The sequence below is a fragment of the Arvicanthis niloticus genome, chromosome 3 (genome assembly GCF_011762505.2).
Source record: "Arvicanthis niloticus isolate mArvNil1 chromosome 3, mArvNil1.pat.X, whole genome shotgun sequence".
Classification (NCBI taxonomy): Eukaryota; Metazoa; Chordata; class Mammalia; order Rodentia; family Muridae; genus Arvicanthis; species Arvicanthis niloticus.
In genome coordinates, this window is record NC_047660.1 from 87,200,296 (window position 1) to 87,227,905 (window position 27,610).

Below are 27,610 nucleotides of genomic sequence, written 5' to 3' on the forward strand. Positions count from 1 at the left end.
GCATGGCAGGCAAGTGTTCTGCCGTCGGATTTACTATCATTGGAAGTCAAGCAATAAGAAAATCAGTTTCTATCTATGAACAGTAAAAAGGACAGGTCACTCAGCCTGACGGGATAATCTTACAAGCCCAGTGCTTGGGAGGCTGAGACAGGAGGAACCTGAGTTTGAAGCCAACTTGGGCTACAAAGTAAGACTCAAAACAAAACAGAACAAAACTCAATGAAACAATAACAGCAGCAGCAGCAGCAACAACAATAACAACAATAAAACAACATCAAGATGGAGGAATTATGAAATTGCCAGCTGGTGGTATCAGTGAAGGCCAGTAGTCTCTTGCCGCAGAAATGCCCGCACGATAGCTAATGCATATGGAAGTACAGCTGGCTCTGGAGCTGGAGCTCATGGAGCAGCAAGCCTCTGGGCTAGCTCAGGGACATCCATGTGTGGCTTCCTCAGGTCCTGACATGAGCAATGTCTTCTAAGACCCTGTCTGTTTTCCAGGTAGGAAGAAGAGAAAATGCAGGGGGCACAGCCATTCATCCATTGAGCGCCATGTTTGATTCTTCATGAACAGAGCTTTGGCCAATGTGTCAAGGCTCCGAAAGACCCATAGAGCCACCCCTGGTTGAAGGAAGATTATGGCTATGGTGGTCTGGGTTGTAGAGATGTTCTTTTCGACATGTTCTAGACCAAAGGCGACATTGAAACAGGCTTTATTTTTTGAATAGAAAACAAAAAGGTGAATGGCTTGAAAGAAATAAGGTGAATGGCTTGCTGCCTGGGAAGTAGGGCACATTGTCTGCAGCTGGTCTGACACACCTGTCACCTGGTGGCTATGCCCAGCAGTCTTTCCTGCTGTCTCCTCTGTCTCTCTTGGCCTTGTGCCCCTCACAGGCTAAGGGGAAGTGGAAAAGGTCCAATGGTGGCTCCTCACTGAGAGATGCCTCTGCCTTTCAGTCTATTTTCTGGTCTTCACATGAGAGCACACGTGGCTCATGCCTGGGGCATCTGTAACCCGGACTCATGTGGGGTTGAGCCTTCCAGGGATCGGGAGTTTGTCCCCAGGCTTGGGCCCTGTAGGCTACACTAAGCTGCTCCAGGTTTGGGCTGCTGCTTCTTGTTAATTTGCGGTAGCTTTGTTGTTAGATCATTGAATGTGAGACAACATCTTTTCTTTTTCTCTGTTGGTTGGGAAGCTGGGAAAAGTCAGCTGGGTCCTCCTCCTCCAAGGCTCCGGGCAATCAGGTTTTGATTTTCTTGCTTCTGGCGGCTGCTGGAGTTCTTTGGCTTGTGGGTGCATCATCCCTGTCTCTGCTTCTGTAGAGACACAGGCTATACAGTGATACCATCTCTATAGCCTCCCCTTGCCTTAAGGAGACACTCATGATTGTGTGTAGGGGACATTTTGACAATCCAGGACAATCTCCTTATGTCCAGATACTTAATTGAAACCTGCAAACACTTTTTCCAAATCAGGATGTAAATATGTGTCCCAAGGGTTAGGGTGTGGACATCTTTTGGAGGGGTGGGGCAGATGGTAGGGATTGCTCTATCCGTGAACTTTCCTGCTGTATGTTAACTGTGATCTCATTTGTGGTCACAAGAACCTTGTTCTGACAAAGTCTTGTGTGGATTACTGGTGGGAGTTAATCCAGTATCTGTGTTGTGGGTGCCTCTAGTGGTCAAGCCCTGAACTCTGAGGGATATGTCCCCTTTCCCCTTTATCTCTAATTTATCCTGACCCTGAAGCAGTTTAAGACGACCTGGACCCTGGGCAAGTAATCACAAGACTAGGGAGGTTGTGGTCAGCTAGGGCTATGAAGGGAGACCCTGTGTCCAAAAGCAAAGTAAACAAACGAACAAACAAACAAACAAACAAACAAACAACAAGAGAGCAGCCACCAGGTGTGCAGCCTCAGGGCCTCTGACCCTACCCTGTCTCCATCCTGCGCTGACAGGCTTGAGGACAGCAAGGCACAGGCCTGGTCCATACAGGGTTAGACACATAGCAGAGTCTGACCCCACCCAGATCTCCGTTACTCCCTTTCCTGTGTCCCCATACCCAAATCCTGGGACAATCTCCATTTTTTTGGATATCTCCCTGGACAGTTAGGACTTTGCCCGAGTTGCCCAGAACTTCAATGGTGGACCAAGGTGGTTACATGTTCATGCTTCATCAAAGGTGGTTACATGTTCACGCTTTATCAAAGGAGCCACAGAGAGCCCTTCTTTAAGTTGAGCTTACAAGGGCTGATTCTTGGAGGCAGCATTCCCCCATCCTCTGGTTTACAGGGTGCTAAATGTACCTTGGTATCAAAACAGAAAAATCAACTACAATCAAGTTTTATAGGACAGAGCCTGCTCCTGGAAATGGGCATGTTAAAGGCTGTGTCTAGTTGGAGGACCTGGTGAGGTGCAGGGTGAGCAGGGAATCTATGTGGATGCAGCCCACCCTGGAAGTGTTGGGGCACAGGTCTGAGGAGCTGCAGGCTTGGGCTGGGGGCAGTTACTGGGCTCCATCTGACACGATGTGGGAGGTTGGAGCACCTTCTGTAATTATTAGCTGTACTTGGGACTTACACCGTGAAGGCTGACATTCAGGAACACCATTGTAGACAAGGAATAGGCTGGACCAAAGGAATAGGCTGGACCAAAGGAATAGGCTGGACCAAACATTTCCCATGTTTCCTGGTAGCTAGGTGGCCAAAGGCCTTTTCCTACTGTTAGGACTCTTTGAAGAAACATTTATATTTTCTATTTAACGTGTGTATACTATGTAGATGCAGGTGTGTTTGGAGACCACAAGAGGGCACCAGATGCCTTAGAGCTAAGTGTAGCTAGTTGTAAGCCGCAGAACATTACTTGGGTCTTCTGGAAGAACAATGAGCCGTCTTGCCATTGAGCGATGTTTCTAGATCTGTTTGGATTCTTTTATAGGTCAGTGGCTCCTAACTTCCCTAGGATGCCCACTGAAAATACCGTGGTTGACACGCCTTTGAAGCAGTATTACCCCCCCCCCCAGGGTGCCTGCTCTGTAGCTTTGTATCTAGGAAGGGGTGTGTCTGTCTTCCGCATCTCCCTCCAGTACCATTCCGGCAACTTTCATCCTAGTGCCCGCTAATCTGTACTTTCACATTGTGATGTTCTTTTCCTGGCTCTTCTTCCCTTCCTGTCCTGTCTAGAACACACATTGGCATTCGAAACTCCAGTCATCGTCTCAGTTTAGGATTTGCCGATCCTTCGGGCAGCTGCAAGAGGAGCTCTGGGTCATCATTCTCTGTCTTGGGTTGGCTGGGCCATGCCTGATGAGAGTGATGGGGCCTGACTTTGGCTCTGAAGTAGACAGTTAGGCTAGGGTTCAAGTCGCTGCCACTTAGTCCTGCCAACCATGTAGGGATGGGACAGTGGTCCCCAAGGTTTAAAAAAGGCAGGGCGGCAGATGCAGGGCTGGTGGAATAGAGTGGAGAAGCTGTGCTAGGCATCACGGCTGGGAAGCTGGGGAGACAGCAAGTAACTGGGATGGGGCAGGGCCAGTCTTTGTGCTTAGAGCGCCTCTCATGGGTGTGGCCTCAAAGCTCTGAATGGCAGCAGAAGACCCTGACTCATACATTGTTGGGCTTAGGTGTCCCAGGAGTATGAGCCTGCTCTGTAGACTCCTCAAGCTTATAGATTGCAGAGCCTCTGATTGGAAGGATGCAAACACTGCTCCTCCAGAGGCCTCCGGCTGAGGTGACAGCTCAGAAGGCTGTGTCTTGGTTGGGGGGCATGCCTGTCCCAGAGTAATTTTGTGGGAGCCTCAGATGGCCTGAGTTGTGGTTTGACCCTGACTCCCTTCCAGCCCAGAGCACCCTTTCCTGGGATCCAGCACTTTTAGCTTGGTTTTTTTTTTTTCAAAGGAGGCAATTCCCCCCCCCCCCCCCCCCAGGTAACTTTTTGGAGTGGTCGATTCTAATCACACTGAGTCTCATGTCCTGTATAAGGGCATAGATAAGTGGAAGCCTTTTTCTTTTTTTTTTTCAAAGATGAGGTGCTCCTGTCTGGGTATGAACACACATGGAATGATCTTTTATCTCCTCATTGGCCCATGGCATGGGGTCCCTGGGCTGCCAGCCATGGTGATGTCTGTATTATTGACAGTGCCCTCAGATGTGCAGGTCCTTCCCTGGTGACTCAGCATCTTGCTCTGGGAGGCTATCCTCAGCTGCCCTCTCCAGCCCACTCTCCTCCTCATAAAACCAAAGACTAAATCAATGAAGCTTCGAGTCATGGAATAAGCGAGACTAGAGATTGCTGGCCTGGGAAATTTGAAAGCAAAAACTCAAGAGAACCACAAAGAGAAAAAGCAAACTAAAAAAAAGTCATATAAAGGATGATCAAATAAATATAAGTACTAAAAAACGAGATGAGAGCGGTTGGCAAAGGAGGCAGAGCAGGGCTGGGTCATTATCATTCAACAGATGTGTCAGACCAGCCGCTGAGGGAAGGGAGGGAACAAGCAATGAGGGAGAGTGTTAAAGAAGGAGGAGGAGGGGGAGGAAGGAGAGGAGGAAGAGGAGGAAGAAAAGGAGGAGGGGGAGGAAGAAGATGGAGAAGGAGGAGGTAAAGAGGAGGAAGAGGAGAAAGAGGAAGAAAAGAAAGAGGAGGAGGAGAAGGAGACAGAAGAAGAAAAGAAGAAGGAAGAAGAAAAGGAGGAAGAGGAGGGGGAAGAAAAGAGGGAGGTGGAAGAGGAGGAGGAGAAGGTGGGGGAGAAGAGGAAGAGGAGAACAAAGGAGGAGGAGGGGTGAAGGAAGAAGATGGAGAAGGAGGAAGAGAAGAAGAAGAAAAAGGAGGGGGAGGAAGAGGAGAAGGAGGAGGAAGAGGAAGAGGAGGAGGAGGAAGAGGAGGAGGAGGAGGAGGAGGAGGAGGAGGAAGTTGTCATTGTCTGGGGGCATACCCCAGTAGCCTGCACATACCTACAATCCCATTTTGGGGGCTGAAGCAGGAGGATCTCAAATTCATGGGTGGTCTAAGATGCATGGTAAGATCTTGCCTCAGCAAACAAAATAAAGCAAAACAAAGCAATAATGCGAAACTGGGTAGAGAGGCAGTGGGTCTCCTGGGCTCAGGTCCTACCGGTGAGCAGGTTCCTTGGAGCCTGAGGGTAGTGAGCGCTCTTTCCTAGATGCCAGCGGACCCCTACATGGCTTGGGTTGGGTCTCTGCCTAGCCTCTTCCATGTGCACACAAGGGAGCTAAGCTTCCATTGCCGAAGCTCTAGACTTCCTTGGGTTGGCAGGGGTCTGTCTGCCAGCTGCACCGTTCCTGTAAGTCTGGCTGGACTGCCAGCTGTGCTTTGCAGGAGGAAGGAGAAAGATGCAGGAAGATGATAGTCTGGACAGCTCCCTAGATGAGAGCGTCCTTTGCTATGCACCTGTTCTGGGGCTGGTCAATGGGTGTCTCTACTTGAGTAGGAGGCTCCTCAGACCTGCCAGGGTCACAGGTCACAGGGAGGGCCAGGATTCCAGGTATCCTTTTCTTGACCCAGTTACTGTCTGGAATGGGAGAGTAGTGATGGAGAAAGGTGAAATTTGTGTTTCTAGAGTGACAGTTAAAATATTTGTGGCTTCCAAGTGGACCCCTGTGGCCTTTCTCTTTGCCTGGACATTTGACCTGCATTGTTAGTTGCAAACTGCTGGCTCCCAGGAGTACTTTAGTTGACTACACCTTCTTCAGTGCTCTTGCGTGTAAAAGCCTACCCCTCGGAAGGAAAGGGAGGGCTGAGAATAGGTCTTCATGGTAAATAAACTTAGAATCAGCTTAACTGAGAGCACTTTCACAAAGGCAATCCCTGGTGTTGGCTGAGCTACATCTAAAGGATTGGATTGACTGACTAATTCTTGATTTCCATAAATACACCTTTGTGTACTGAGGGATAACCCAAGAAGACTGAGTTCTGGTCCTCCCAACAACTCATCCCATGTTGTGGGCAAATCCCATCTTTCTGTGTGCCTTAGTCTTTTCCTCTGTGAAGTGGGCATGCATCCCAAGGCCTAGACACTGATAGCTTGTTTTTTTTTTTTTTTTTTTGCTATCTAGGTTATTACCTGATTGTGAACTTGTACTGAATTTCTTGAATTTGACAAACCGGATTTTGCCAGGCATAGTGGCACATGCCTTTAATCCTAGCACCCAGGAGGCAGAGGTAGGCAGATCTCTGTTTAAGTCTAGCCTGGTCTACAAACTATACTCAGGACAGCCAAGGCTACATAGATTGGAGACTCTAAGGGGTGGCCACATCATATTCACCATCTTTTGACCATGGAGTCAGTCTCCACAAAAACCAAATATTTGTTCTGTCTCAAAAACAAAACAACAGTAAAAAAAAAGTCAAAAATAAAAATAAAAATAAATAGAAAATAAAAAAAGACAAAAGACACCTGATTTTGAGGAAGGAGTTTTGCAGCCTTAGAGAAGGTCAGCACTTGTCAAGGCTGAGCTCAGCTAGAAACAATGGTTGGGTGAGCATGGCACCCAGCCCCGCCCCCTGGGAGCTGCCAATCATGACATCATGCAGCAAAGACAAGACCACAATCATCCTGCCTAGAGATGGGTCTGCTTTGGCGTTTGTGATTTCTGGACTTCTCTAGAAGTAAGAGTTGTGCAGAATTCTGCTAGTGGCCAGGGATGGAGTGTGCAGGACTTCCTGTGTGGAGAGTTTTGTGGATCAGCTTCATGACCCCAGCTTCTCTGGATTACCCGGGGATGGCAAAATGACTCAGTCGTCCCGGGGTTTTGAAGGCAAGGGGTGCCCAGCTCAGGAGGGGAGGTTTGTTTCTCCAGGCTAAAAATTTCCAGGGGGATCCAACATGAGCTGTGACCTACAGGTCTCAAACTACAGTGACTCCATCATCCAGATCAGGACTGGACCATGTGCCTGTGTTCACCACACTTACTTACTGTCTTCCCACCATGGAGTCAGTCCCCACAGGAGCCACACTATTAAATCCTGAAGCTGATCAGACATTATTTCTCACCTCCCTACAACTTTTCAGCCAGGGAACTTTGCAGGGCTGAAAAACTGGGGACACGGGCATTTTCGATCAGCTGGATATGCCTTTCCCCCTCCCACCGCAGGGTCCTAAGGTATGTTTCTTGAAAAGGTGAGTGTATAGGGCCCCACAGTCCTGTAGTCCCGCCTCCCTCCCACCTGCGGCCATAGTCATTTCTTTCTTCCGGGCCCACCATGCCCCCTTATCATAGAACAGTGCTCCTTGATGTCACACAGCCCCATTGCCCCTCTAGTCAGCTGAGACACTGCCTAACAGCTTCCAGGCCCCTCCTGGCCTCTCTGCACAGCCTCCTCGCCAACCCTTTAAAAGCAGAATTTGCCAGTGACAACTCAGTGGCTGGCAACTTGACATACACACAAATGCACGCTCCCCACACAATCCTTTCTTCTCTTCCTGTGTTGGCTCACTAGCAGTACCAATGCCTGCAAGCTTCTCTTCCCGAGTAGCCTTTGGAAACTATCTTTTCCTTCCGGAATCCATAGCTGCCTTTCTCTCTCAGGCTGAGTCAGGGCCCAAGCCCAAAGCTCCTCAACTGTCCTCTCCACATCCTTTTATGACCTGTATGGGTGTCTACCTTTCCCACGGGGCTGGGAGCTCTGGGCAAAGCTGAGCCTATCTAGGTCCTTTGAACCCAGTGCTCTTCCTGGCGCCCAGTTCTGCCAGGCTCAGTTGGACCCAGTTTCCGAGGGAACCAGAATCCCGGAGGGCTCAACTGTTTCCCTGAAATCTTGGGTGTGTTAAGTGGAGCCTCGTCCAACTAGGACCTGGGGGAGAGGATTGTGAGCCCGGATTGCTACTCCCCCTCTCCCGATTTCTCAGCAGCTTCACAGAGGTGATCGGCCAGAGTCAGAGAACCAGAGGCGGCGGGATCCCCACTCTGCTCCCGGGCTCTTCTCCCGGGCTCGCACTAGAAGGCTTCGTGCAGGTCGCTGTCTGAGAGCGCTGGCCGCTTGGAAGGCTCCTCACGTCCAGGCGCCGCGGTCACGGCTGCGCCGGTTTCCGGCCATGAATTGGGCTTCAGAGTCTGAGTCTCCTGCCCGACTCCGGGCTCAGTGCACCGCCCCCGGGGCGGGGGATGGACGCCCGCCGAACTCTGCCCGGACAGCCAGGGTTCGAGCCCGCCGCCCGCCCGCTCAGCATCCTCGGTGCCCTAGGCTGTGGTCTCTCTGCAGGCTGCCTGAGTCGGGGGTCGGGTTCCGAGCCGCTGTCCGTTCTGGCCACCGGCAGGACTGCAGAATCTCGGCTGAAGTCCCCCAGCGCCAGCGAGTTCCGAGCTCCCCCTCCCCGAGGGTAGTCGATGGCTGTGCCTCCTCCGTTTCTCCAGCGAACCCGGAGGCCAGGCCCACACGGCCAAGCCTAGGCTCGCCGCAGACAGGCCAAGTCCCCACCGTGGTACCATCCTCGTAGCATCCCCCCCACCCCCGGCCGGGAGAGCGGAGCACCGGGCGCCCCCTCCGAGCAACGAGCGGGCGAGCGGCGCGCGGCTAGGCTAAGGCTCCGCAGTCACGTGGTGGAGAGGAGGGCGGGGGGAGGGAGGCGGGCGGGAGGGGAGGGGGAGCGCCGCCGAGGGGGAGGGGGAGGGGAGGGGGCGTCCTCCGCAGTTCGCTCCTCGCCTGGGCTCAGACACACAGCCAGCCCGGAGCCGCCGCGCGGGCCGGGCCGCCGCCGCCTCTGCCTCTGCCGCCCCCAGAGCCGCTCGAGCCGCTGGAAGCGCCGCCGCCACAGCCGCGGGCCGCCCCCGCCGCGCCGGCCTGGGCTCGGGCTGCGAGCGCCGCCGCAACCGCAACCAGAGCCGGCGCGGGAGCCCGAGAGCGCTGGGCTGGGCGGGGCTGGGTTGGGGCGGGCGCAGGGCGCAGGGGCGGGAGCGCGGGGGAAGACGCACGGGCGGGCTCGGCTCTCCCGGGGAGCGGCCCGGGACTGCACCGGGACCGGCGCCTCCCCGCTCCGCGCTGCCCTCGGCCTCGCCCCGGGCCCGGGCGGATGAGCCGCGCGCCGGGGGGACATGGAAGCGCTGACGCTGTGGCTTCTTCCCTGGATATGCCAGTGCGTTACGGTGCGGGCCGACTCCATCATCCACATCGGTGAGCTCGGAGGGCAGACGGGCCGAGGCTGGGCGGGGGCCACCTAATAGAGCCGGTGATGCGCGGCGTCCAAACTTAGCGGTTCCCCGGGCCGAGGGGCTCGGCAGTCGGTGTTCCCCCGAAGGCCCGCGCCGCCCCGCGGAGGAGCTGTGCTCTGGCCGCTCGGCGCTCCTGCGGGCACCTCGCTACTCCCCGGGGCTCCTGTCAGTGCGCGGGGCCCCGCGGCCTCTGCCGACACTTAGGGCCGCGGCTGCGGGGAACCTGGGGATAGACCCTGGTCGAGATGCGTGCCTCTGGCGGGGCCGTCGGCGGGCTGGACCCCTCGGCACAGCTTGAACACTGGGGCCAGGGTCGGACAGGGCTTGGGGCTAGCTAAGTTGGCAGGGCAAGATCAAAGAGGCCAAAGCGGAACCATGTGTGACTGTGGATGGGTGCTGTCAGCGTGCCAGTGTCTGTGCACCTGGCACGGTGTTGGTGTCACGGTGAGAGGGCGTTGGGGTGTGTGGGGCCATCTGAGCGTGTGTTAGTGCGACTGTCGCGTTGTGTCAGCCTGTTAGAGTGGACACAGTGCTTGCCCATTTCCCGGTGTGTGTCTGTGTAGCTCTCGGTGTGGGTGTGTGTTTGTATCTGGTTGTGACAACTGCAGCCCAAACCTGGACAGTCCTAGAGTTTCTGCCTGATCTGAGTCTTGGGGCCAGCGTGCAGTGTGGATGGTAGGGGTGGACGGAAGGAGCATGGACGGTGGGGTGGGGGGCGCTGAGCAGGAAGAGGTGGATGGAGAGGAAGAAGAGGAAAAGCAGAGGAAGGGGAGATCGGAGGAGAGGTAGTGATCAGGAGTTCGTAGCCGAATGGCTGGTATCTCGAGAAGTTGGGCCGGGTTGGGGGACTAACGGCGGTCGCTTTGGGGAAGCCCCTCTGCAGTCGCCTTTCCGGAAGTTGGGAAAGACCAGCTAACACGGATAAACTGGGGGTTGGGAGGTGTGAGAAAACGTGGCTGATGTTACCCGTGGGGCAGAGGTGGAGGGGGTGACAGGGACAGAGTCTTTACTCCAAGGGCTGCAGCTCCCCTCCGGTGCCGGGCCAGGATCCAAACGTGCTTCCCGCCCAGGAGCCTGAGTGGGTCTCGCGGTCAGCATTGCGGCTCCAGTATAGTGAGGAATTCGGGAGCCGAGTCCTTCTCCTATCCAGCTCTCGGCTCCAGGGCAATTAGAAGGCCAAGCAATAGGACCTTGGCAGCGACCCTCGGCGCCTGGCAAGGGGACTGGGGAGGCTGTGAGGATCTCAGAGCAGCAGTCCAACGGATCTCCGCTATAAGGGCAGGGTCAGTGAAGCTGTGTACCTAGTGAAAGCGTCAGGTCGGCCAGAGCTCCGGATGAGCTTGTCGTGCTTCTAGAAGGGCCATTCAAGAGTGGTTTCTTCTGGGACTCTCGGGTCTTGCTAGATCAGAATGTCTAGGGGTTTAGGATATAGCCCCACCCCTTCCATACATACAGGAAGAGGAAGTGAGAAACGAAGAGCAGAGGCACCAGGCCTGGTAGCATCTTGACCATACAAGATACTGGCTATCAATGCCTTCTGTTTAAAAGAAAAACCCTTGGTGGAGGAGAGCCGGCTGTGGACCACTTTTTCACTTCTACATTGGGCAGGGAATGCAAAGGAAAAAAAAAAAAAGTCAGCACTCTATCTCGGAATTGGCATAGGGGACCTTACCATTTTGGAGAATTTACTCTGGTTCCTGGGGTGGGATTTATGGGACCACATCAGGTACATCTGAGCCAGAGGCTACCTCAGCCTTTTACTGTTTGGGTCATGGCTGGGACATGAGTGCTTCACTTATGAAGCACATGTAACCCAATGGTAACATGTGGGACATGCATGTGTAACTCATGTCAGCCATGCACGTGTATGATGTGTGTGTGTGTGTGTGTGGGGGAGCAAACCCTGTTTGGGTTATGGTGGGAGATCTTTAAACTACCCAATCAACAGTCAGCACAGAATCTTGAACTGAGACTGGAGCCTCATGCCTGTAATCTCACTACTTGGGAAGACTGAGGAATAAAGAATCATCATGAATCCCAGGCATCTAGGGGCACAGAAGAGAACCTGTCTCAAAAAAGCATTATAAACTAAACCAAACCAAAGTCTACCTCAGTCCTCCCACCACTTGGTACCTGACCCTAGGGCTAAACGAAGAAGGAAAGGGTTCCTCTCCAGGCCCGGTCTTGACCCCTCTTCTTCCTCAGGTGCCATCTTCGAGGAGAACGCAGCCAAGGACGACAGGGTGTTTCAGTTGGCTGTATCGGACCTGAGCCTCAATGATGACATCCTGCAGAGTGAGAAGATCACCTACTCCATCAAGGTCATCGAGGCCAATAATCCGTTCCAGGCGGTGCAGGAAGGTGAGTGGTCACTGAGCCCATGCATGAGTCACTAGGCTGCAGGCAGTGAGGCTGTGCAGCAATGGGTCCAGGCAGGGTTGCTACCCAATCGGTTGTACAGAGTCTCCTGGGCACTTAGTCGGCTGCTATGCCAGGCATGGTGGCGTGTACTCCCAGGCCTAGCAAGGCAGGGCTGCTCGGTGCTGTCTGGGCAAGCGGAGAGCTTCTACACACCACAAACGGCTCTCCTGGCAGGACTGTGCGGCTTCTTTCCGGCCAGGTGTTTGAGCTTGTGCGCTCTGTGTCACCACCGAGCAGGAGTGTGGCTCAGGTCGGTCTTTGTTTCTCGCGTGTTTGTGGGTGGGTGTGTCTTCGTGTCGGGTTCCCGTTGTTGCCTGCATGTCTCCAAAAGCCTCTTGTGCCCTGCAGCTCGCGGGAACTCGGAGCTCAGAGCTCCTGCTGTGTGTCCTGACTGTAGCACAGCCCTATGGGCGCTTGGTTGCACACTCTGTGGATCCTAGAGGCTTCTGCCCCTCGGGTCCTCGGTTTCTCTCTGCCTCTTTCCACTGTGTTTGGAACAGCCCGTCTTTGCCAGTGCCTGTGCGGTGGACCTAGGAGACGTTGCCGCCTGGACCGGAGGTGGGCGCTGTTTGCTCAGGAAAAGAGCCTCGCTGGACTAGGTCTGATGGCAGAAAAATACTAGCTGCCCAGGGCAGCAGTACTCCCCCTCCCCCCTGCAGCTAGCTTGCTTAGGATTCGCGGAGGCAGGGGCAACAGGTGGGCAGCCAGTGAGGCCACCACCCTTTGCTGGCTTCCTCTGGCACCTGCACTGGTGGAGTGTACTTATATATGTGCAGGCAAAACACATATATACGTTAAATAATGGGAGCTGATGCTTTCAGCATCGGCAGATGTCCGTTGTCTGATGTCTTCTGAAACACTACTGACGGCAGCTCCCACTGCCTTTCCTTCCTGCGCATTCCCTCCACTCCTACTCGGTCTGGCTGCCCTTTCATGTTGTTGATTTCTGGGCAAGACTCTGTCAGGTACCTGCTCAACCATTCTCTCCCCCGTCCCCCACCCTTGTCTTGTTTACCACGAGCAAGGCTCCAGCGGAGCTACAGTCTAGGAGTGCCTCTGATACAGCGGTACAGTCGGTACAGTCGGAAGCATAGCGTGTAGGGACTTCTTCCCAGAACTGGCAGGGCTACAGGACAGGGAGCTCATCTGTCAGTTTCTCCCTGGGCTCGCTGGGCCTAGAGTCTTCCTGTTGTTTTGGGTTATATACTGTCTACCAGTCTCCTGGTAATCCCCGAGGATGAGGTGAGTCACTGACAGATGCGGTTTACAGTGCTGGGATCTTCACAGGGCATGGAGGGCCTTTGAGGGCCTCCTGGTTTTAACCACAGCAAAGGATGAAATGGTGGTCAGCTGTTGGGGAGGGACTGCCTGACTGTAAGGCTCAAAGGGTGGAGGATGTCTTAGCTGCCCACATCTTCAGTCTCAAGTGTTGAATGGTGGTGGTGGTGGCCAGTAGGGCGAAGCTGATTTTATTTTTTATTATGAGAACTGCCGGGGCCTGGTTAGGTGGCTCAGTAGTTAATAACACTTCCCAGTCTTGAAGAGAACCCTGGTTTGATTCCCACCACCCATATGGCATCTCACGACTGCCTGTAACTTTAGTTGCAGAAGTATATGACACCCTCTTCTGGCCTCTGCTGGTACCTGCGCAAATGTGATGCACTTGTGTGTGTCCAAGCAGATGTGATGCACTTGTGTGTGTCCAGGCAGAACGCTCACACACATAAAAGACTGTGTGTGAAGTCTTGCTTCCAGCATTGGCAGATGTCTATTATTTCATGTCCTCTGACGAAGAGTCATGGGGGAGTGCCTGTCCTTCTTATGTGGCCACATCCCACAATCTGTTGCCTGATGGCCTCTGAACCCAGACTTTTTTTGTGGGTGTGTTCTCATCATGGCTCCTTGGGACCTCTGTCCATGGCCTATATCAGATTAGCACACCTCTATCATGGTTGTGGCTTCCGACCATTCTCTCCATGGTGTAAGGTACCCTTTACTCATTCATTTTGCCCCTGAATGAAGCATAGCTATCTCCACCAGAATGACCCTGGGGACTGAAGGTGACAGTCTTACACAGGGTCGTAACTGGAGGCAGGATGCACACATGGATGAACTGTGCAGCTGGGTCCCTGGAGAGGTCATCTCTGTTGAAAGGAGCAGCTGTCACACAGCTCCAGCTGATTGGTGCCTTGTTGGCAGGAAAAGTCCTAGTATTGTAGATATACCTGTAATAAATTAAAATTTTAAGAGACGCTTCGTGGAGCTGGAGAAATAGCTCAGCAGTTAAGAGCACTGACTGCTGTTCCAGAGATCCTGAGTTCAAATTCCAGCAACCACATGATGGCTCACAAGCATCTGTAATGGGATCCGATGCCCTCTTCTGGTGTTTCTGAAAATGGAATATATATATATATATATATATATATATATATATATCTTTAAAAAAGAAAACACTGCACTGTTGCTCACATCAGTGTGTTCCACCCTCAAATAACAAGTGGCTACTCTGGGGACCCAGACAAAGCTTTCTTAGGAAAAAAAAAAGAAGAGAGATCCTCCAGGTTTGCACTTCAGTTGTAAAATATAACTTTGCGGGGTGTTTTGAGGCAGGGTTTGGCTCTGTAGCTCAGGCTCCTCTTGTACTTCATCCTCCTGAGTGCATTAGAGGCTAGCCTTACTCCAGCACCGCACTTGGTTCTCATATCTGGTCTCTAACTTGCCAGCCAATGGAACAACTTAAACAACAGACAAAGCATAGCTATGTGCCATTTGACCTTCAAGCCCCAAGTGCAACTTTTTTTTGGCAATAAAGGCTCCAGCCAAGGCCTTTTACTGTTTTAGACATTGTTTTTTTTTTTTTTTTTTATGGTTATTAGATTCTTTTTTGTGTGTAACTGGAAAAATGTCTCAGTCCTCAAGAATGGCAAGAGGACAATCTCAGAAGGGTCTGGGAGTGTTTCTGCACACCTGGAATGAACGGGTTAGATACGAGGGTTGGCAGTTTCTAGGTAAAGAACTCTGGTCAGGGCCTGTTGCTAATTTGTTGTGTGGTGGTTAAAGCAGGCATGCACTTTCAACTTTGGGAGTGGCATGGGCTGAAATCCACCTTGTTATCTATTCCATGACTTTGCATAGTTCCTGGTGCCCAGAAGGGGAAGGGAGGAGCTATCCCTGGAGGTCCTGGGAAAAGCAGAGCATTGCTTAGCATCCTCCTCTCCCCTGGCCTGTGCTTGTGGAGCAGGTATGCAGCTCACTGGGTCTCCTTTCTTGACTGTGCTCTATGGGGTACTTGTCCACCTAGTAGCTGGCTCTAGCTGGGTGGCTATCTCAGCTTTTTCTCCTGAGCATGGACATTTATTGCAGAAGACATTATTTGGGGGCTGGAGAGCAAGGCCATACTGGGACTCAGTTCTTAGGGAGGACAGATGCGTGCCCAGTGTGTCTCAAGAGTCTGGGATCGGAGTGATACTTTGTTGTAATTTGAGAGGCAGCATCCTGACCCAGGGCTGGGGGTCTGGTTGCTGGAGCCCAAAGAAATCTAGAGAAGAGCCTGCCTCTCTCGTTGCACGACCTGGGAGAGCCTTGGCCCTGTGCTGAGCTTCTGCTTCTAGATCTGTTAAAAGGGAATAATTGTAGTTGCTTCCTCTTGGGACTGTTGGAAGGATTAAATGAGATGAGACATGTATAAATTGCCTGCATAAGGCCTGAGGTTGGTGTTCAGTAAACATTAATTCCTTCCCTAGTCCCTGGCCCAGCTATGACTTTTCCTCAGCATCTCTTAGGGCTGTTGATATTTTCAGCCACATAGTTTCTTAAGCTAGTGAATTCCTTGAGGGAGGACCCTAAATGACCTCTTGGTTTTTAGTTTTCGCCTATAACCCCCAGCTATTAAAGAAATGCATGGCTACAATGAACATGTGTTACTTTTAAAACGTAAGAAAGAAAGAGGCCAGTGCATGCTTATTACATAAAATGTAGAAGCTGCGGAAAGCAGCAAGAAGCAGAACAAGCCCTCCCCACCGCTGAATTTACTGAACTATTTCCTTCTAGTCTTTTTTCTTCCATTGTGTTTTATAAATGAAGAGGGCTCCCATCCTGTTCATTGTGCTATATTACTGGCTTTTTCTGAAGCTTCTGTGAACTAATTGTAAACATTACTTCTAGTGCCTGCATGTGTTTCCTGGTATGTATTGTCATTCATTCATTCATTCATTCATTCAAAAAAGCCATTATTTGTATTAAGATATACATTCTTAAGTATTTCGGAAGGAAACAAGAACCTCAACTTGGATGTTCTGGCCCTAAGATTTATACCTGTGGCTTCCCCAGGCTGGTCTTACAAACTCCGTCCAAACACTCTCTTTTAGGATAGTATATAGCATATGTATTTTCTGAGGGTCTAAAATGAATAAACAGTAGCACAGGAGACAGTTAAGGCTCTACAATGTTGCATCTTTGATAGGTAAAGTTTGTATTAACAAGTAGGAAAACTTGTGTTCTACAAGACAAGTCTGAGAAAAGATGCTAACCTGTTGGAGAAGTCACACTGTTTTTCAGTGCCTGCTCAAGCAGAAGATTATGTAAATCCATAAAAGAACGGGCTGAACGTGAGTCTCCTTTCACAAAATTATCTTTTCCTGTGAGTAAAAGATGTGAACCGTTGGATGTGCTGTGGATGTATCTGTCACGTCAAGAAAGGATACGGGCTCAAGGGAGAGGCAGGGGAAAGGAAAGTACAGGAGACAATATTGTTTAGTTACCAGGAGCACAGAGTACTTTAGGAAGACCAGGTACAAGGGGCTGGAGATGTGGCTCAGTTGGTAGAGAGCTTTCCTGGAATGCCAGAGTCCCTGGTTCAAACCTCAGACCACACAAACAAGGTGTGGCGCTGCACATCTGTAATCGGAGCACTTGGGAGGTAGGGACAGGCTCAGAAGTTTAAGCTTATCCGCAGCTACAAAGTGACTTTGATACCAGCACCCTGTGCTACATGAGACTTTGTTTCAAAATAGAAGTGTATTTTGGGGAGACAAAGTGAAGAGTGGGGGATGTCATTGAGTGCTCACCTACTGTGTGTGATACCGCGAGCCCAGTGCTTAGCACCACATTCAAAAACTAAAAAAGCTAAAATTACCTAAGTATAGTTGATTGTTGGAAGAATGAAGAAATATGAGTTAAAAAAATACAGGAAGTGCATAGGTAGCCACTTCTAGCAAGCTTACCCTCCCTTACCCTCCTCACCTTCCTGGTGCCCTCACTTGACACATTGTTATTGAGTTCTGGTGAAAGCTCTCTCTCTCTCTCTCTCTCTCTCTCTCTCTCTCTCTCTCTCTCTCTCTCTCTCTCTCTCTCTCCACTATGTCCTCTTTTAATTCTACTGAGAATTATAGGTTCCACTGAGGCCACATCTGGCACCCCTGAGGGCATCTTCTTCAAGATACTGGAGACATTGCCAGGGGCTCCGACTGTGACATCTATCCATCCAAAAGCTGTCTCTGGGCCCACTGCCTCATATAGACACACTGGGCCTGATACATTCTGAGCCTGATATGGACTCACCGGGCTAAGTCCCAGGTATTGGCATGGATGGATGCAGAATTGCATCCACGCCTTTACTGCTTCCCCAATTCCGCTTCTTCCTCAGCTCTGGGTTCCATGATTCCTCTCCAAAACTCACAGCAGCGAGCCAGGTTCTTTTCACATGGTGTCATCTGACCCTACCTCTCTCTTCCGGGGATCATCAAGAGTGACGTATCCTCTATTTTAAGGTCAGCCGATTTGAAAACTTAATTCTATCAATAGCCTATCTTCTCCTGTGTCACATAGCCAGCAAAGTCCCAGTACTGGGGACTAGGACCTGAATGACTTTGTGGGCCACTAGTGTGCAGCCTCTGTGTGCCTGTTATGGTCAGAGCATGTTGCTGGCCTCACTTCCTTCCCATTTCATTAGGCTTCTGCATTTGCTTGCTGCCTTCATGGTATGTCTCGAGTCCCATCCCAAGTGGCTAGAGTAGTTTGGGATGCATGGCTGGGTTTTCATTCTGTAGAGGTGTTCTGCAGGTATCACCTACAGGACTGGTGTGTTCCACTACATACATCACCCTCTGTGTTCTGGCATGGCAAGCAACTCCACTTCTGGGCCTGGAGGCTGCTTGCACATAAGGAAGTGCATGGAAGAAACTTCTGTTGGATTAGCCACCCTGTAAGTGTGGGCTGCTACTCAGGTCCCAACCTCCTTGTCTGCCCAGGAAAGCTCCCCCTCCCCATCCCATTTTCCCCTCTGTCTACCTAAAGCCTACTGTGGTCATTCTTGCTTTGGTACCCTGGGCCTAGAAGGAGATGCTTTTCCTGGCCCCATGGTAGTGTTGTCTGTGATACTTCAAGTCTGAAGATGTGTGCCAAGACTGCAGGTGCACAGGGTTCCTTGTTAGAGTCTGGCTAGGTACCAGGAACTGTGTAACCCCCTCTCTGGATTCCCCACTGGCTTTTCTTCAGGTTTCCTCCAAGGCTTCAGGTTTCTTCTCCAATGATTATTGGGATCAAATGAATACATGTGAGTACATACATTTTTTTCCCCATTTTTATAGGCTGTGTGGCTGCTTCGTTTATCTCTTTATGCTTTGGGGTTAGACTCTCAGAGGTTTCTACCGCTGTTCTGCCCTCTAGATTGGCATGAGAGGCTTACTTGACAGCCAGCCTGAGGGTATCTTATGCCAGGTTTGGAGCTTCACCCTGCCTCTGAACTGCTGCGTCTACATGTGTATGGGGCATCCTCCAACTCCCACAATGACACCAGGGCCATTTCTCCAGGATTTTCTTGGCGGCCTTTATGATTGTCCCTTACTGCTGTCAGTCACATCTCGTAGAACAGGCAGGGCAGAGAGAATGTTACAAATCTTGTGGTTACCACGTCAAGACCCAGACCTTGTTCTTTCCTTTTAGGGTTTGCACCTGGTGCTTTTGGGGCCTGGTGGAACCTGTAGGAAGTGCAGCCAAGTGGAAGATCTCCAGTGCTTGAGGCTGTGCTCTCAAAATAGAAAATGGGTCCTCTCTTCTTTCTCTCTTTCACTTACCGGCAGGAGGTGAGCAGTTAGCTTCATCATGTGCTCCTACCAGGATGCCCTGTCTCACCCTAGCCCTGAGAGTAACAGGGCCTACTGCTGGTCCTAGTAAACCTCTGTTCCTTATAAACTGTTTCTGACAGGCGTTTTGTCACAGTAACAAAGCTAGCTAACCCAGTTCTCTATAAAACGGAATCAAAAGTTGAACTGTTGGGTTTGCACCACTTCTGAAATATTCTTAGTCCAATTTAATCCAATACGTAGATGTGAGTACTTTTGGATTTTCTACTCAGGGCCATGCCTGTGAGAGGATAGGGTGGTGGTGGTGGTGTGTGTGTGTGTGGGACAGGGAAATGCTGGTGTGAAGAGACATAATTACAGTTGAATAAGGAGTAAGAGGTCTGCTGTACAGGGCGGGGAGTATGGTTAATGGTGGTCCATTGTGTTCTTGGGAAAGGCTAAGGGTAGATGTTAAGTGTTCTCATTATGAACATTTTTTTGGGTAATACATTGTGTGATTAGTTATATTTAAACACCCCTCAATGTATATGAATACAATAACTACAGAGTTTTATATAACAATAAAATAAAACAAACAGACAAAAAAATCCTGCTCCAGGTGTGGCTACTGGTGGAGCCACCGGCAGTGACATATCTGTGCCCAGATTTCCTGCAGCCGCAGCCTTCTGGCCTGTCTCTTCCTTCCATGTTGTGATACAATATTGACAAAATCAACCTGAAGAGGAAAGGCATTTTCTGGCTCACAGTTTACAGTCCACCCTTGTGGGGAAGTCACATGGCAGGAGCTCGAGGGAGCAGGTCACATGGCATGTGGCATCAGAAGAGAGCGGTGAATGCATGCCTGGTACTGCTCAGCCAGCTCTCAGCTCGCACAGCACAAGTCCCACCCACAACTAAAGAGGAGTTTCCCACATCAATTAACACCATCAAATCAAGCCCTCCCAGTCATGCCCAGAGGCCCGTCTCCCAAGTGAGTCTAGATTCTGTCAAGTTGACAGCCAACATTAACCTGCTGCTGGCTGGTGACAGCCCTTTCTCTGGGGGTGCTGGCCTCTCTGACAGCTTGTCAGTGTCCCATTCTCTGGGGTTTCCCCTTTCCATCTCTAAACAGTTTACCATTTCACTCTCTGCTGGGCCTCATGTCCTCGTCTGGCCCTGGCTAGTCCTGCCTTTCCAGGTTGCTGCCTTCACGTTGTCTTTGCCAGAGCCCAGCCGGGGAGCCAGCACCTGCAGATGTGACAACGCCACCTGCCCTGCACCTGTTCACAGCTGAGCTCTGTCTGGCCTTTCTACTCTACCCAAGAATAGATGTAGCCTGGGAGATGACAGACGCCTCGTGTGCTCCTTCAGGTGGACTGACGCTTCTATCAGCTGTGACTGGAGCTGTTTATCTCAGTCTTCCCCACTGTCAGTGGGGTTGTGATGTAGAGGTTAGCCATAGGATGGTCAGAAAATGCATTTAGAGCCCAGACTAGGGGCCAGGCACTGGACAGCTGCTGGGTAGAGAAGAGTGTTGTCGTGGTCCCCAAGTCAGCTGCAGGCCTTACTCTGTACTGACCTTGTGGGCTGCAGCCCCTGCCTCGTATCTGGTGGCTGAGGCTTATGCCTTGAAGTTGAACTTTAGCCTTCCTGAGTGTCCCAGGAGACTATCGAAGGAGGTCAGCGCTGACAACATGATCATGATTAGAGGCGGTTTGGAGCCATCTGTGCAGGTCTGGGCTCTGGGTATTCTGCCAATCATTGCATAGCATTTTAACCTTATAGTAGCCATGTTTGCTTAGAGTGCAGAGTGGCTTGTCTCAACTCTGTAGGAGCTGGCTATAGAGCTTGCTTTGTTTGGTGGACAGAGATATGTCTGGGTCCAAATCTTAAATGTCATGACTCATCTGAAATGCACCCTCCCAGGCTCATGCATGGGGCGTGGTTGTCAGTGCATGGTCTTTTGGGAAGTGATGGACTCCTAAGAGCTGTGATTCTAAGTGTGGATGGAGCCACGGTGGTATGATGTTCGTGGGAAGTGGTGAGAAGCAGGAGGTGAGACTTGGAGGAGATAGGTCATTGTGGGTGTGCCCTGGAAAAGCATAATTTCTCCTAAGTCTCTTCCTCTGCTGCCTGCCTGCCTCAAGATGAGCCACTTAGCTCTTCCACAGAGCCTGCCAGCATGATCTGCCTTGCCATGCATGGCCCCAGGAGAAATCGAGCCAAGTGAACATTGATGGAAACCTGTGGAAAAGTGAACTGAAGAAAATCCTTCCTCCCGAAGCTTGTTTGTCAGGTGTTTGCCACAGCAATGAAAGTCTGAACCACCAACTTAGACCAGTTGGCTTCCTGATCTTGTAAAGGTCACTTTCTTCTCGGGGTCTCACTTTGAGCATCTGGGAAGGTCTTCTGTTCTCAGCTTCCTGTCGAGGCAGAGGGTGACCTTTGGGATCTTACTGGCCTGGGGCCACACACTATTTTCTGTCTAGCTGGAAAATACTATGTGCTGGTACTTCTTTGAGCTCTGAGCCCTGTGCCTGGGCTCTGGGCTGGGTATGTCTCAATGGTGCCTTGTAAGAAGAGACACTAGAGTCAAGAGTCTCTCTTTTGCTTTTGTAAGGATACAGTGAGAGGTGGCTATCGACCAGCCAGAAGGGCCCTCTCAGAAGCCATTATGCTGACACTTTGATCTTGGACTTTGAGCCCGTAGAGTTTTGAGGGAACGTTTGTGCTGCTTAAGACATATAGTCTGTGTCATCTTGTGACAGCAGCAACAGCCATCCCTGCTGTCCCAGGGCCTTAGTGCCCAAATCTCTCAAAATCCAAACAAATAAAAAAAAAACCAAAACAAAAACCAACCAACCAACCAACCAACCAACCAACCAACCAAAACAACCAAAACAAAACACACTAACACACACAAGATGTTTGGTGCACAATGGATGATCTGTGTCTCTCATGGATGGGTGATGCACATTTCTTCCTTTTTTTGTTTGTTTGTTTTCTTTTCGAGACAGGGTTTCTTTGTGTAGCCTTGGCTGTCTTGGACCTCACTCTGTAGACCAGGCTGGCCTCAAACTCAGAAATCTGCCTGCCTCTGCCTCCCAAGTGCTAGGATTAAAGGTATGAGCCACCACTGTTGTCTCCTTACTATAGCCTTTCAACATCTAAAGACCATTACTCTGATCCTTGCATGTTTTCTAGCTCAGGCCCTGGAGTCCGACTAGTACTACCTGCGTATCTTTTGCGGACAGACTTGTTCATCAGTGTCCCCTTTAGCACACAGTGGTCCTGATGTGTCTTGTCAAGGAACTGAACTTGCTGGGCCTCAGCTTTTTGCCTGTGAAATGGGGATAGTGCTACCTTTGTTAATAGGTTGCCTTAAGAACCAGATGAAGAACTGGCCACAGGGATATAGTCTGTTACTGTCATGGAGGAAAGACCAGCCGTGGTTATTATCCTCCTGACACTGAACAGGGATGGGTGACTCCTGATTTTTTGTTTTTCTGGACACTCTGCTGACACTGATGAAGCCTGAATGATTCCTTTTGTGGCTGTGGCTGTGGCTGTGGTGGCTGTGGCTGTGGTGGCTGTGGCTGTGGCTGTGGCTGTGGTTGAGTTTCTAGCTTTCAGGCTTTGGTACCTTTCACTAAGGAAGGGAGGTGCACTGGACACCACCATCTGGGGTGTTTGCACTTGGTTACTTATCTCTAAGTGTGAACTGTATACTGGACTATGTTAGGGCCCAATTAATTTCAATCTCAGTCAACCTTACTCTTGCCTGTCAGAGCATTAGTTCTTCCGAACCTCAAGCTAGTGGCTTGGTTTGCTATGTGACCATGCCTCTAATTGCATACACACATGGGCCTGCACACACACATTTGTGTGTCTGTGTGTCCTGGTGAGCTTACCGAACACACTTGTAGATGTGCTAGGAACCTAGTGATGATTGAGTATAGCGGTCATTGACCCAGAAACACCCTTCCCAAGGGAGCCTAATTGGTGGCATGCTGACGAGGACCCATCAGGATTGTGGAGAGGATGCCTAAGCCATGGCATCCTAGGCTGGGTGGAGTGAGTGGGCTTTTCATGGCCTATGAGGAAGTTCCAGGTGTGCATTCTCTGGAACAACAAGACCCTCCCATACTCCTCCCTTTAATCCATGAAATCTGACATGGGTCTCAAAGCACCCTCTTACTCGTCCTTGTTTTGCAGGTGTCAGGAGCCCTCAGACTGGTTAGGCAAAGAGGGATGTTTATTAGGCTATGCAACTGAAGAGGCCAGAGACTGTGAGCCACAGGCATGGACAGATTTAGGGCCTAGATGGCATTCATCTTCCAGCTCTTCCCCCTACCATCCCCTGGATGAGCTTCCTTCCTAGCCACCATCCTAGCCACCATCCTCGCCACCATCCTCACCACCATCCTAGCCACCATCCTAGGCACCATAGGTTGATATCTACTCAGCTCAGCCCTGGTCTCTCCTCATGGCAGGAAGGGGATTATGGGGGATTATTTACTATAAGCCTCCTCAGGGATTTATGATTGTTGTTTGTATGGCAAGGAACAAGTCAGTTCCTCTCAAATCAATTCAAGTGCTGGAGATGTGTAATCACTTCTTCTTGGCCAGGCTTGGGTACCGCTCTATTCCCTGGGCTGAGGACCCTGAGACAGTGGACCACTGCAGCACCCAAAAGGCTGCCTTATTGCAGAGAATGCCTTCTTCACCTAATTAAAAAGATCGGGCCAGCACAGAAAGTAGGTGGCCATGGCTTGGAAATCCATGGGGTTTCCTCTGGCGAGCAAGAGGGCCAAGAGGGCAGCCTCTAGTCTGTACATCCTGTTCTCCATCACATGGCATGTCCAATAGTGACCAGAGCCAGGTCTTCCTAGCTGTGTACCCTGCAAACTACAGTCACAGAGTAGGATGTGGCACAGGCAGCAAAGCCAGCCAAGAGAGTGACATGTGTCATGAGAGAAGGAGGCCAGCAGGCCAGGAACCCCAGCTACTTGGGAGGCTGAGGCAAGGAATGCCAAGTTCAAGGTCAACTGGGCAACTTAGTGAGACTCTGTTTCAAAAAGTAATGAGGACTGGAGATTCAGTTCAGAAGTACAATGCTTAGCATGTCTGGGACCCTGAGTTAGATCTCCAGTACTGGGTGGGTCCCAGGATTTCTGTGGGACCCATGCCTACCCTAGTAGCTATCCCCCACTTCCCATTCCTATAGCTTCCTTGTCCCCATGGGGAGGGGAGAGGAACAGGCTTACAGGCTGTTCTTGGAATGCTGCCTGGCCACCCTGCTTTGAGAACTGGACTAGAGCTACAAAATTACCCAAGTCCAGGTAGTAGGCGGGATAGCCCCAATCCTGTCTCTGTTTTCCCTTAGGATTACCCTCCTGGTCTGTCCTATTGGGCTGCACTCAGAGTCTCCATACTATGCATTCTGTGGAGATGGTATTGGCTTCTGACAAGGGAATCTGCATTGCGTATGACATCACAGCCTGGGGCCTTTCTTCACTCAGACCAGAGGCAGAGATAAAGGCTCGGGTGCACCAACAGTGGTCTGTGGCACACACTGTGGAAGAGGTAATGTGATCTGGGCATGAGAGAAAGGCATAGGTTAAGCTGATCACTGTCATAGACAACTGGGTCCTTTGCCAAAGAGGCCCTTCAGGGAGCCATGTATGGTGCCACTTGGATTGTTCATCTGGGTGAAGAAAGAGAAGATACTCTCTAGCCCACTTGGTGCCGGCCAGTAACTTGAGCTCACCTCCTCAGTAGTGTGACTGGAGAAGCTCTTGGTGAACAGAGGTGAGGTGTTGCCTGACCCATTTATAAGCAGCTCAGTACCGTAGCAGCAGATCAGAGTGGGGCAGGTGGATCTCTGTGGGCCACAAAAGTTTTGAGACCTGAAATCTGCCAGGCTTGTGAGAAAGATCTAATGTAGGACTTCAGTCATCAGCACAGGGGCTTCTCAGTGTGTAGAGATCATATCCTGCAAGTGTTACTGGATCTAAAAGAGGCTGATTTAGGAGGGTTTTCTGCTTCAGTTTCCCTTGGTATCAGATGGCATTGCTCGACTCGGCACGTCTGAGGTAACAGTTGGCATTTGGTCATACCTGATCCTTTCCTAGACTTGGTTTGTAAGCTCATGGGTGGCCTTTGACACCAGGCAGAATCCCTCTTCTGTCTCTTGCAGCTATATGATTCGTTGCATGTCCCCTTACATTTTGAGCCTCAGTCTAAAAGTCTGTGAAGAGGAATTTCCATGTCTCCTTTGAGGAATGGTTTTGAGAGGGAGGGAATGTCTACTGCATGCACACAGTATATGGACATTCATTCCCTATCTACATGTCTCTGAGGGGTTGGGCCTGTATCAGATACTGTGCCAGGCATGTGTGGGCTCAGCAGGCTCATGCTTTAGCTTCAGGGAATCAGACAAGGGTCAGGATCCAGGCTTCACCTGGAGAACCTGATGGAACAGGTCTGGATGGCTCGGCTCTTGTGTGAAGAGCTTCCTGGCTGTTGCTGACAGTAGGTAGGACCAGCCAGCCAGTAGCTGCTTTTCATGCTGGAGCGGCAGGATGCTGAGGGTAGGGCTGGTCACATGGCATCTTTCCCTGGCTCCCAGTAGTTGTGTGGCTAATGAGGTTGTCACTGTTCCCCTCCATCACAGCTGCAGATGTGCCCCCTTTTAGACTGAAATGCACATTTCTGCTCTACACGTTAGGATTCCTGTCCCTGTCTGGGCCATCAGCTGTCATTTGGCCTTGCCAGTTCTCCCTCAGCAGACATAGGGCTCTATGGCTCAGTAGAGGATCTGGAAGCCAAGCATCAGAAGCTCTAAGGCTGGGATTTTCAGAGACTACTCTCACATTAGGGTCACGTGGCCTTCAACTCAAGGACCTTGGCCACCAGGCACATCTAGCAGATCTCTGTAAAGACCTACTTCAAGGATGGTCTCTTATCTTGTCAGCCACATGGAACAGTGGTACAAGTGTATTCTAATTCATGAGCTTATAGAAACTTAAAAACCTGCAAGATATTGGTTTTCTTTTCATTAGTGAGATGGTGGCAGGCAGTAAAGCCCACTGTCTCTTTGTAATCGGATTTAAATTGTTTTAATTATACAGCCCATATTCTCCTAGTAACATACCATTTCTGTGAGTTAATGGGCTTTGAAATCTTCCTTTGTTCTATATACTGTAGATACGGATTTTTTTTTTTTTGGTTAGATGATTTATTTTATATATAGAAATCTAGAAGATGAGCTGAGCCACAGTTTAAGCTGAGTATTGGGAGGTTCAGTTATGTTCAAAGAAGGCAGAAATGTCTAAAGAAACTCCACCTTGAGGACCTGGATTTTGCTGAGCAGTTTCTCTTTAGAACATGCTTTGGAGTGCCTTGGTGATGTCTGGTGCATCCATGTGGCTAAGGATACTGTGTTGTGTCCTTTGTTGATCCTGCAATGTTAATGTTCAGGGACTGGGGAGCTGGCTCAGTGGCTAATCACTGCTGCACAAACATAGGACCAGAGTTTGGATCTGAAGAATCCATGTAATGCCAGTGGGCATGACAGCTGCCTGGAATTCCAGCCTCAGGTTTCAGAGACGGGTACCCAGAGTAAGCTAGCTAGCAAGACTAGCTATGTAGGTGAGCTCTCAGTTTGACTGAGAAGCCTTGCCTCAGTGCATAAGGTAGAGAAGTGACTGAAGATGATTCCTGGCATCAACCTTGGGCCTCTACATGCATGTGTACCCATGTGCACATGCACTCACATACGAGCATACACACATGCATGCACATCTGCATACACACACACACACCCCCACACCCCACTCCCACACACATGAAAATGGGAGAAAGAGGAAGAGGAAGTTTAGCTGGATAGTGGTAGAAGGCAGTGGCAGAGTTGTTTGAAGCCATCCTGATGTACATAGTGAGTTCAGGTCAGCAACATAGTAAGATCCTGTCTCAAAATACCAAAAGAAACAAACAACAACAACCAAAACCCTAAACACAAACACAACCATAACCACCACCACCACCACCAGCAGCAGCAGCAGCAAAAACAAGGAAGGTGATTTGTCCATCCATCCATCCATCCATCCATCCATCCATCCATCCATCTCCTGAGTCACCACAGTGGCCTTTGCCCTGAATCTGAATACTTCTAGGAAGGTCATAGTCTTTATTTTTAAAAGACTCATGCTTTATACTTTATAGAGAAACACACACATGACTCAAAGATAGGACTTAGTTGTCAGTGCTGACAGGATTGGCTGCTGGGTGGGATGCATGGGGTTCCATTGCCAGTGTCCTCTAGTAAAGTGCAGAGGGGTACATCACCACCCCACTAGGATGTCCCAGGGTAGGGAAGTTGCATGGGCTCCACAAGGCTTCCTAGAGGTTGGGCTTGGTCCTTCTCAGGTCTGCTTTCACCCCTGTCCTGAGAGGCTGGCCTACCCATGTCCTGACTTTTCCTGCCTGCTGCACCACAGACTATCCCAAGGGTTGCAGGCTGTTGTAGTGAGACCAAGTGAGTCAACAGAAAAAGCTCCCCGTGTCTTAGTGGCTGTTGGGCAAGGACTCTGAGTATGTGTGTGTGTGTATGTGTGTATGTGTGTGTGTGTGTATGTGTGTGTGTGTGTGTGTTTATGTATGGTGTTGATGAGGAGGAAGGGTATCAACCTCCATTTTCACTTGTCTCTTTCCTTGGCTCCTCTGGCTTTGGGTTGAGGCAGCATATGACCAATGTTGGTGATCTGTGATGGAGAGTTGCTTATCCGATCTGGTTTTTATGCTGACTGCGGCATTGTAGAAGACCTGCATGGCCCATCTTAGAGGAATATGCTGTCCAGTGTGGGGACTGATCAGTCTCCCCCTTCTCCAGCATTCATTTCCTGTACCTCTTTTTGGCTAAGGCTTTTTATCAGTGCTATGGGGAAAAGAACAGAATTT

At 50.6% G+C, this 27,610-nt stretch overlaps 1 protein-coding gene across 2 annotated transcripts in view; it reads left to right on the top strand.

Moving 5' to 3' along the window:
• The first annotated feature begins 8,949 nt into the window (after nucleotides 1-8,949).
• The window catches only part of Grid1 (glutamate ionotropic receptor delta type subunit 1), a 714,697-nt gene continuing 696,036 nt past the window's right edge, over nucleotides 8,950-27,610 (top strand). Inside the window, exons 1-2 of one of the 2 annotated variants that reach the window (XM_034499262.2) lie at nucleotides 8,950-9,129; nucleotides 11,373-11,528. In XM_034499262.2, the coding sequence (XP_034355153.1) occupies nucleotides 9,051-9,129; nucleotides 11,373-11,528 (235 nt within the window). In that variant the 5' untranslated portion in view covers nucleotides 8,950-9,050. The remainder of the gene's footprint in view (nucleotides 9,130-11,372; nucleotides 11,529-27,610) is intronic. The other variant, XM_076931489.1, reaches the window with a different exon arrangement.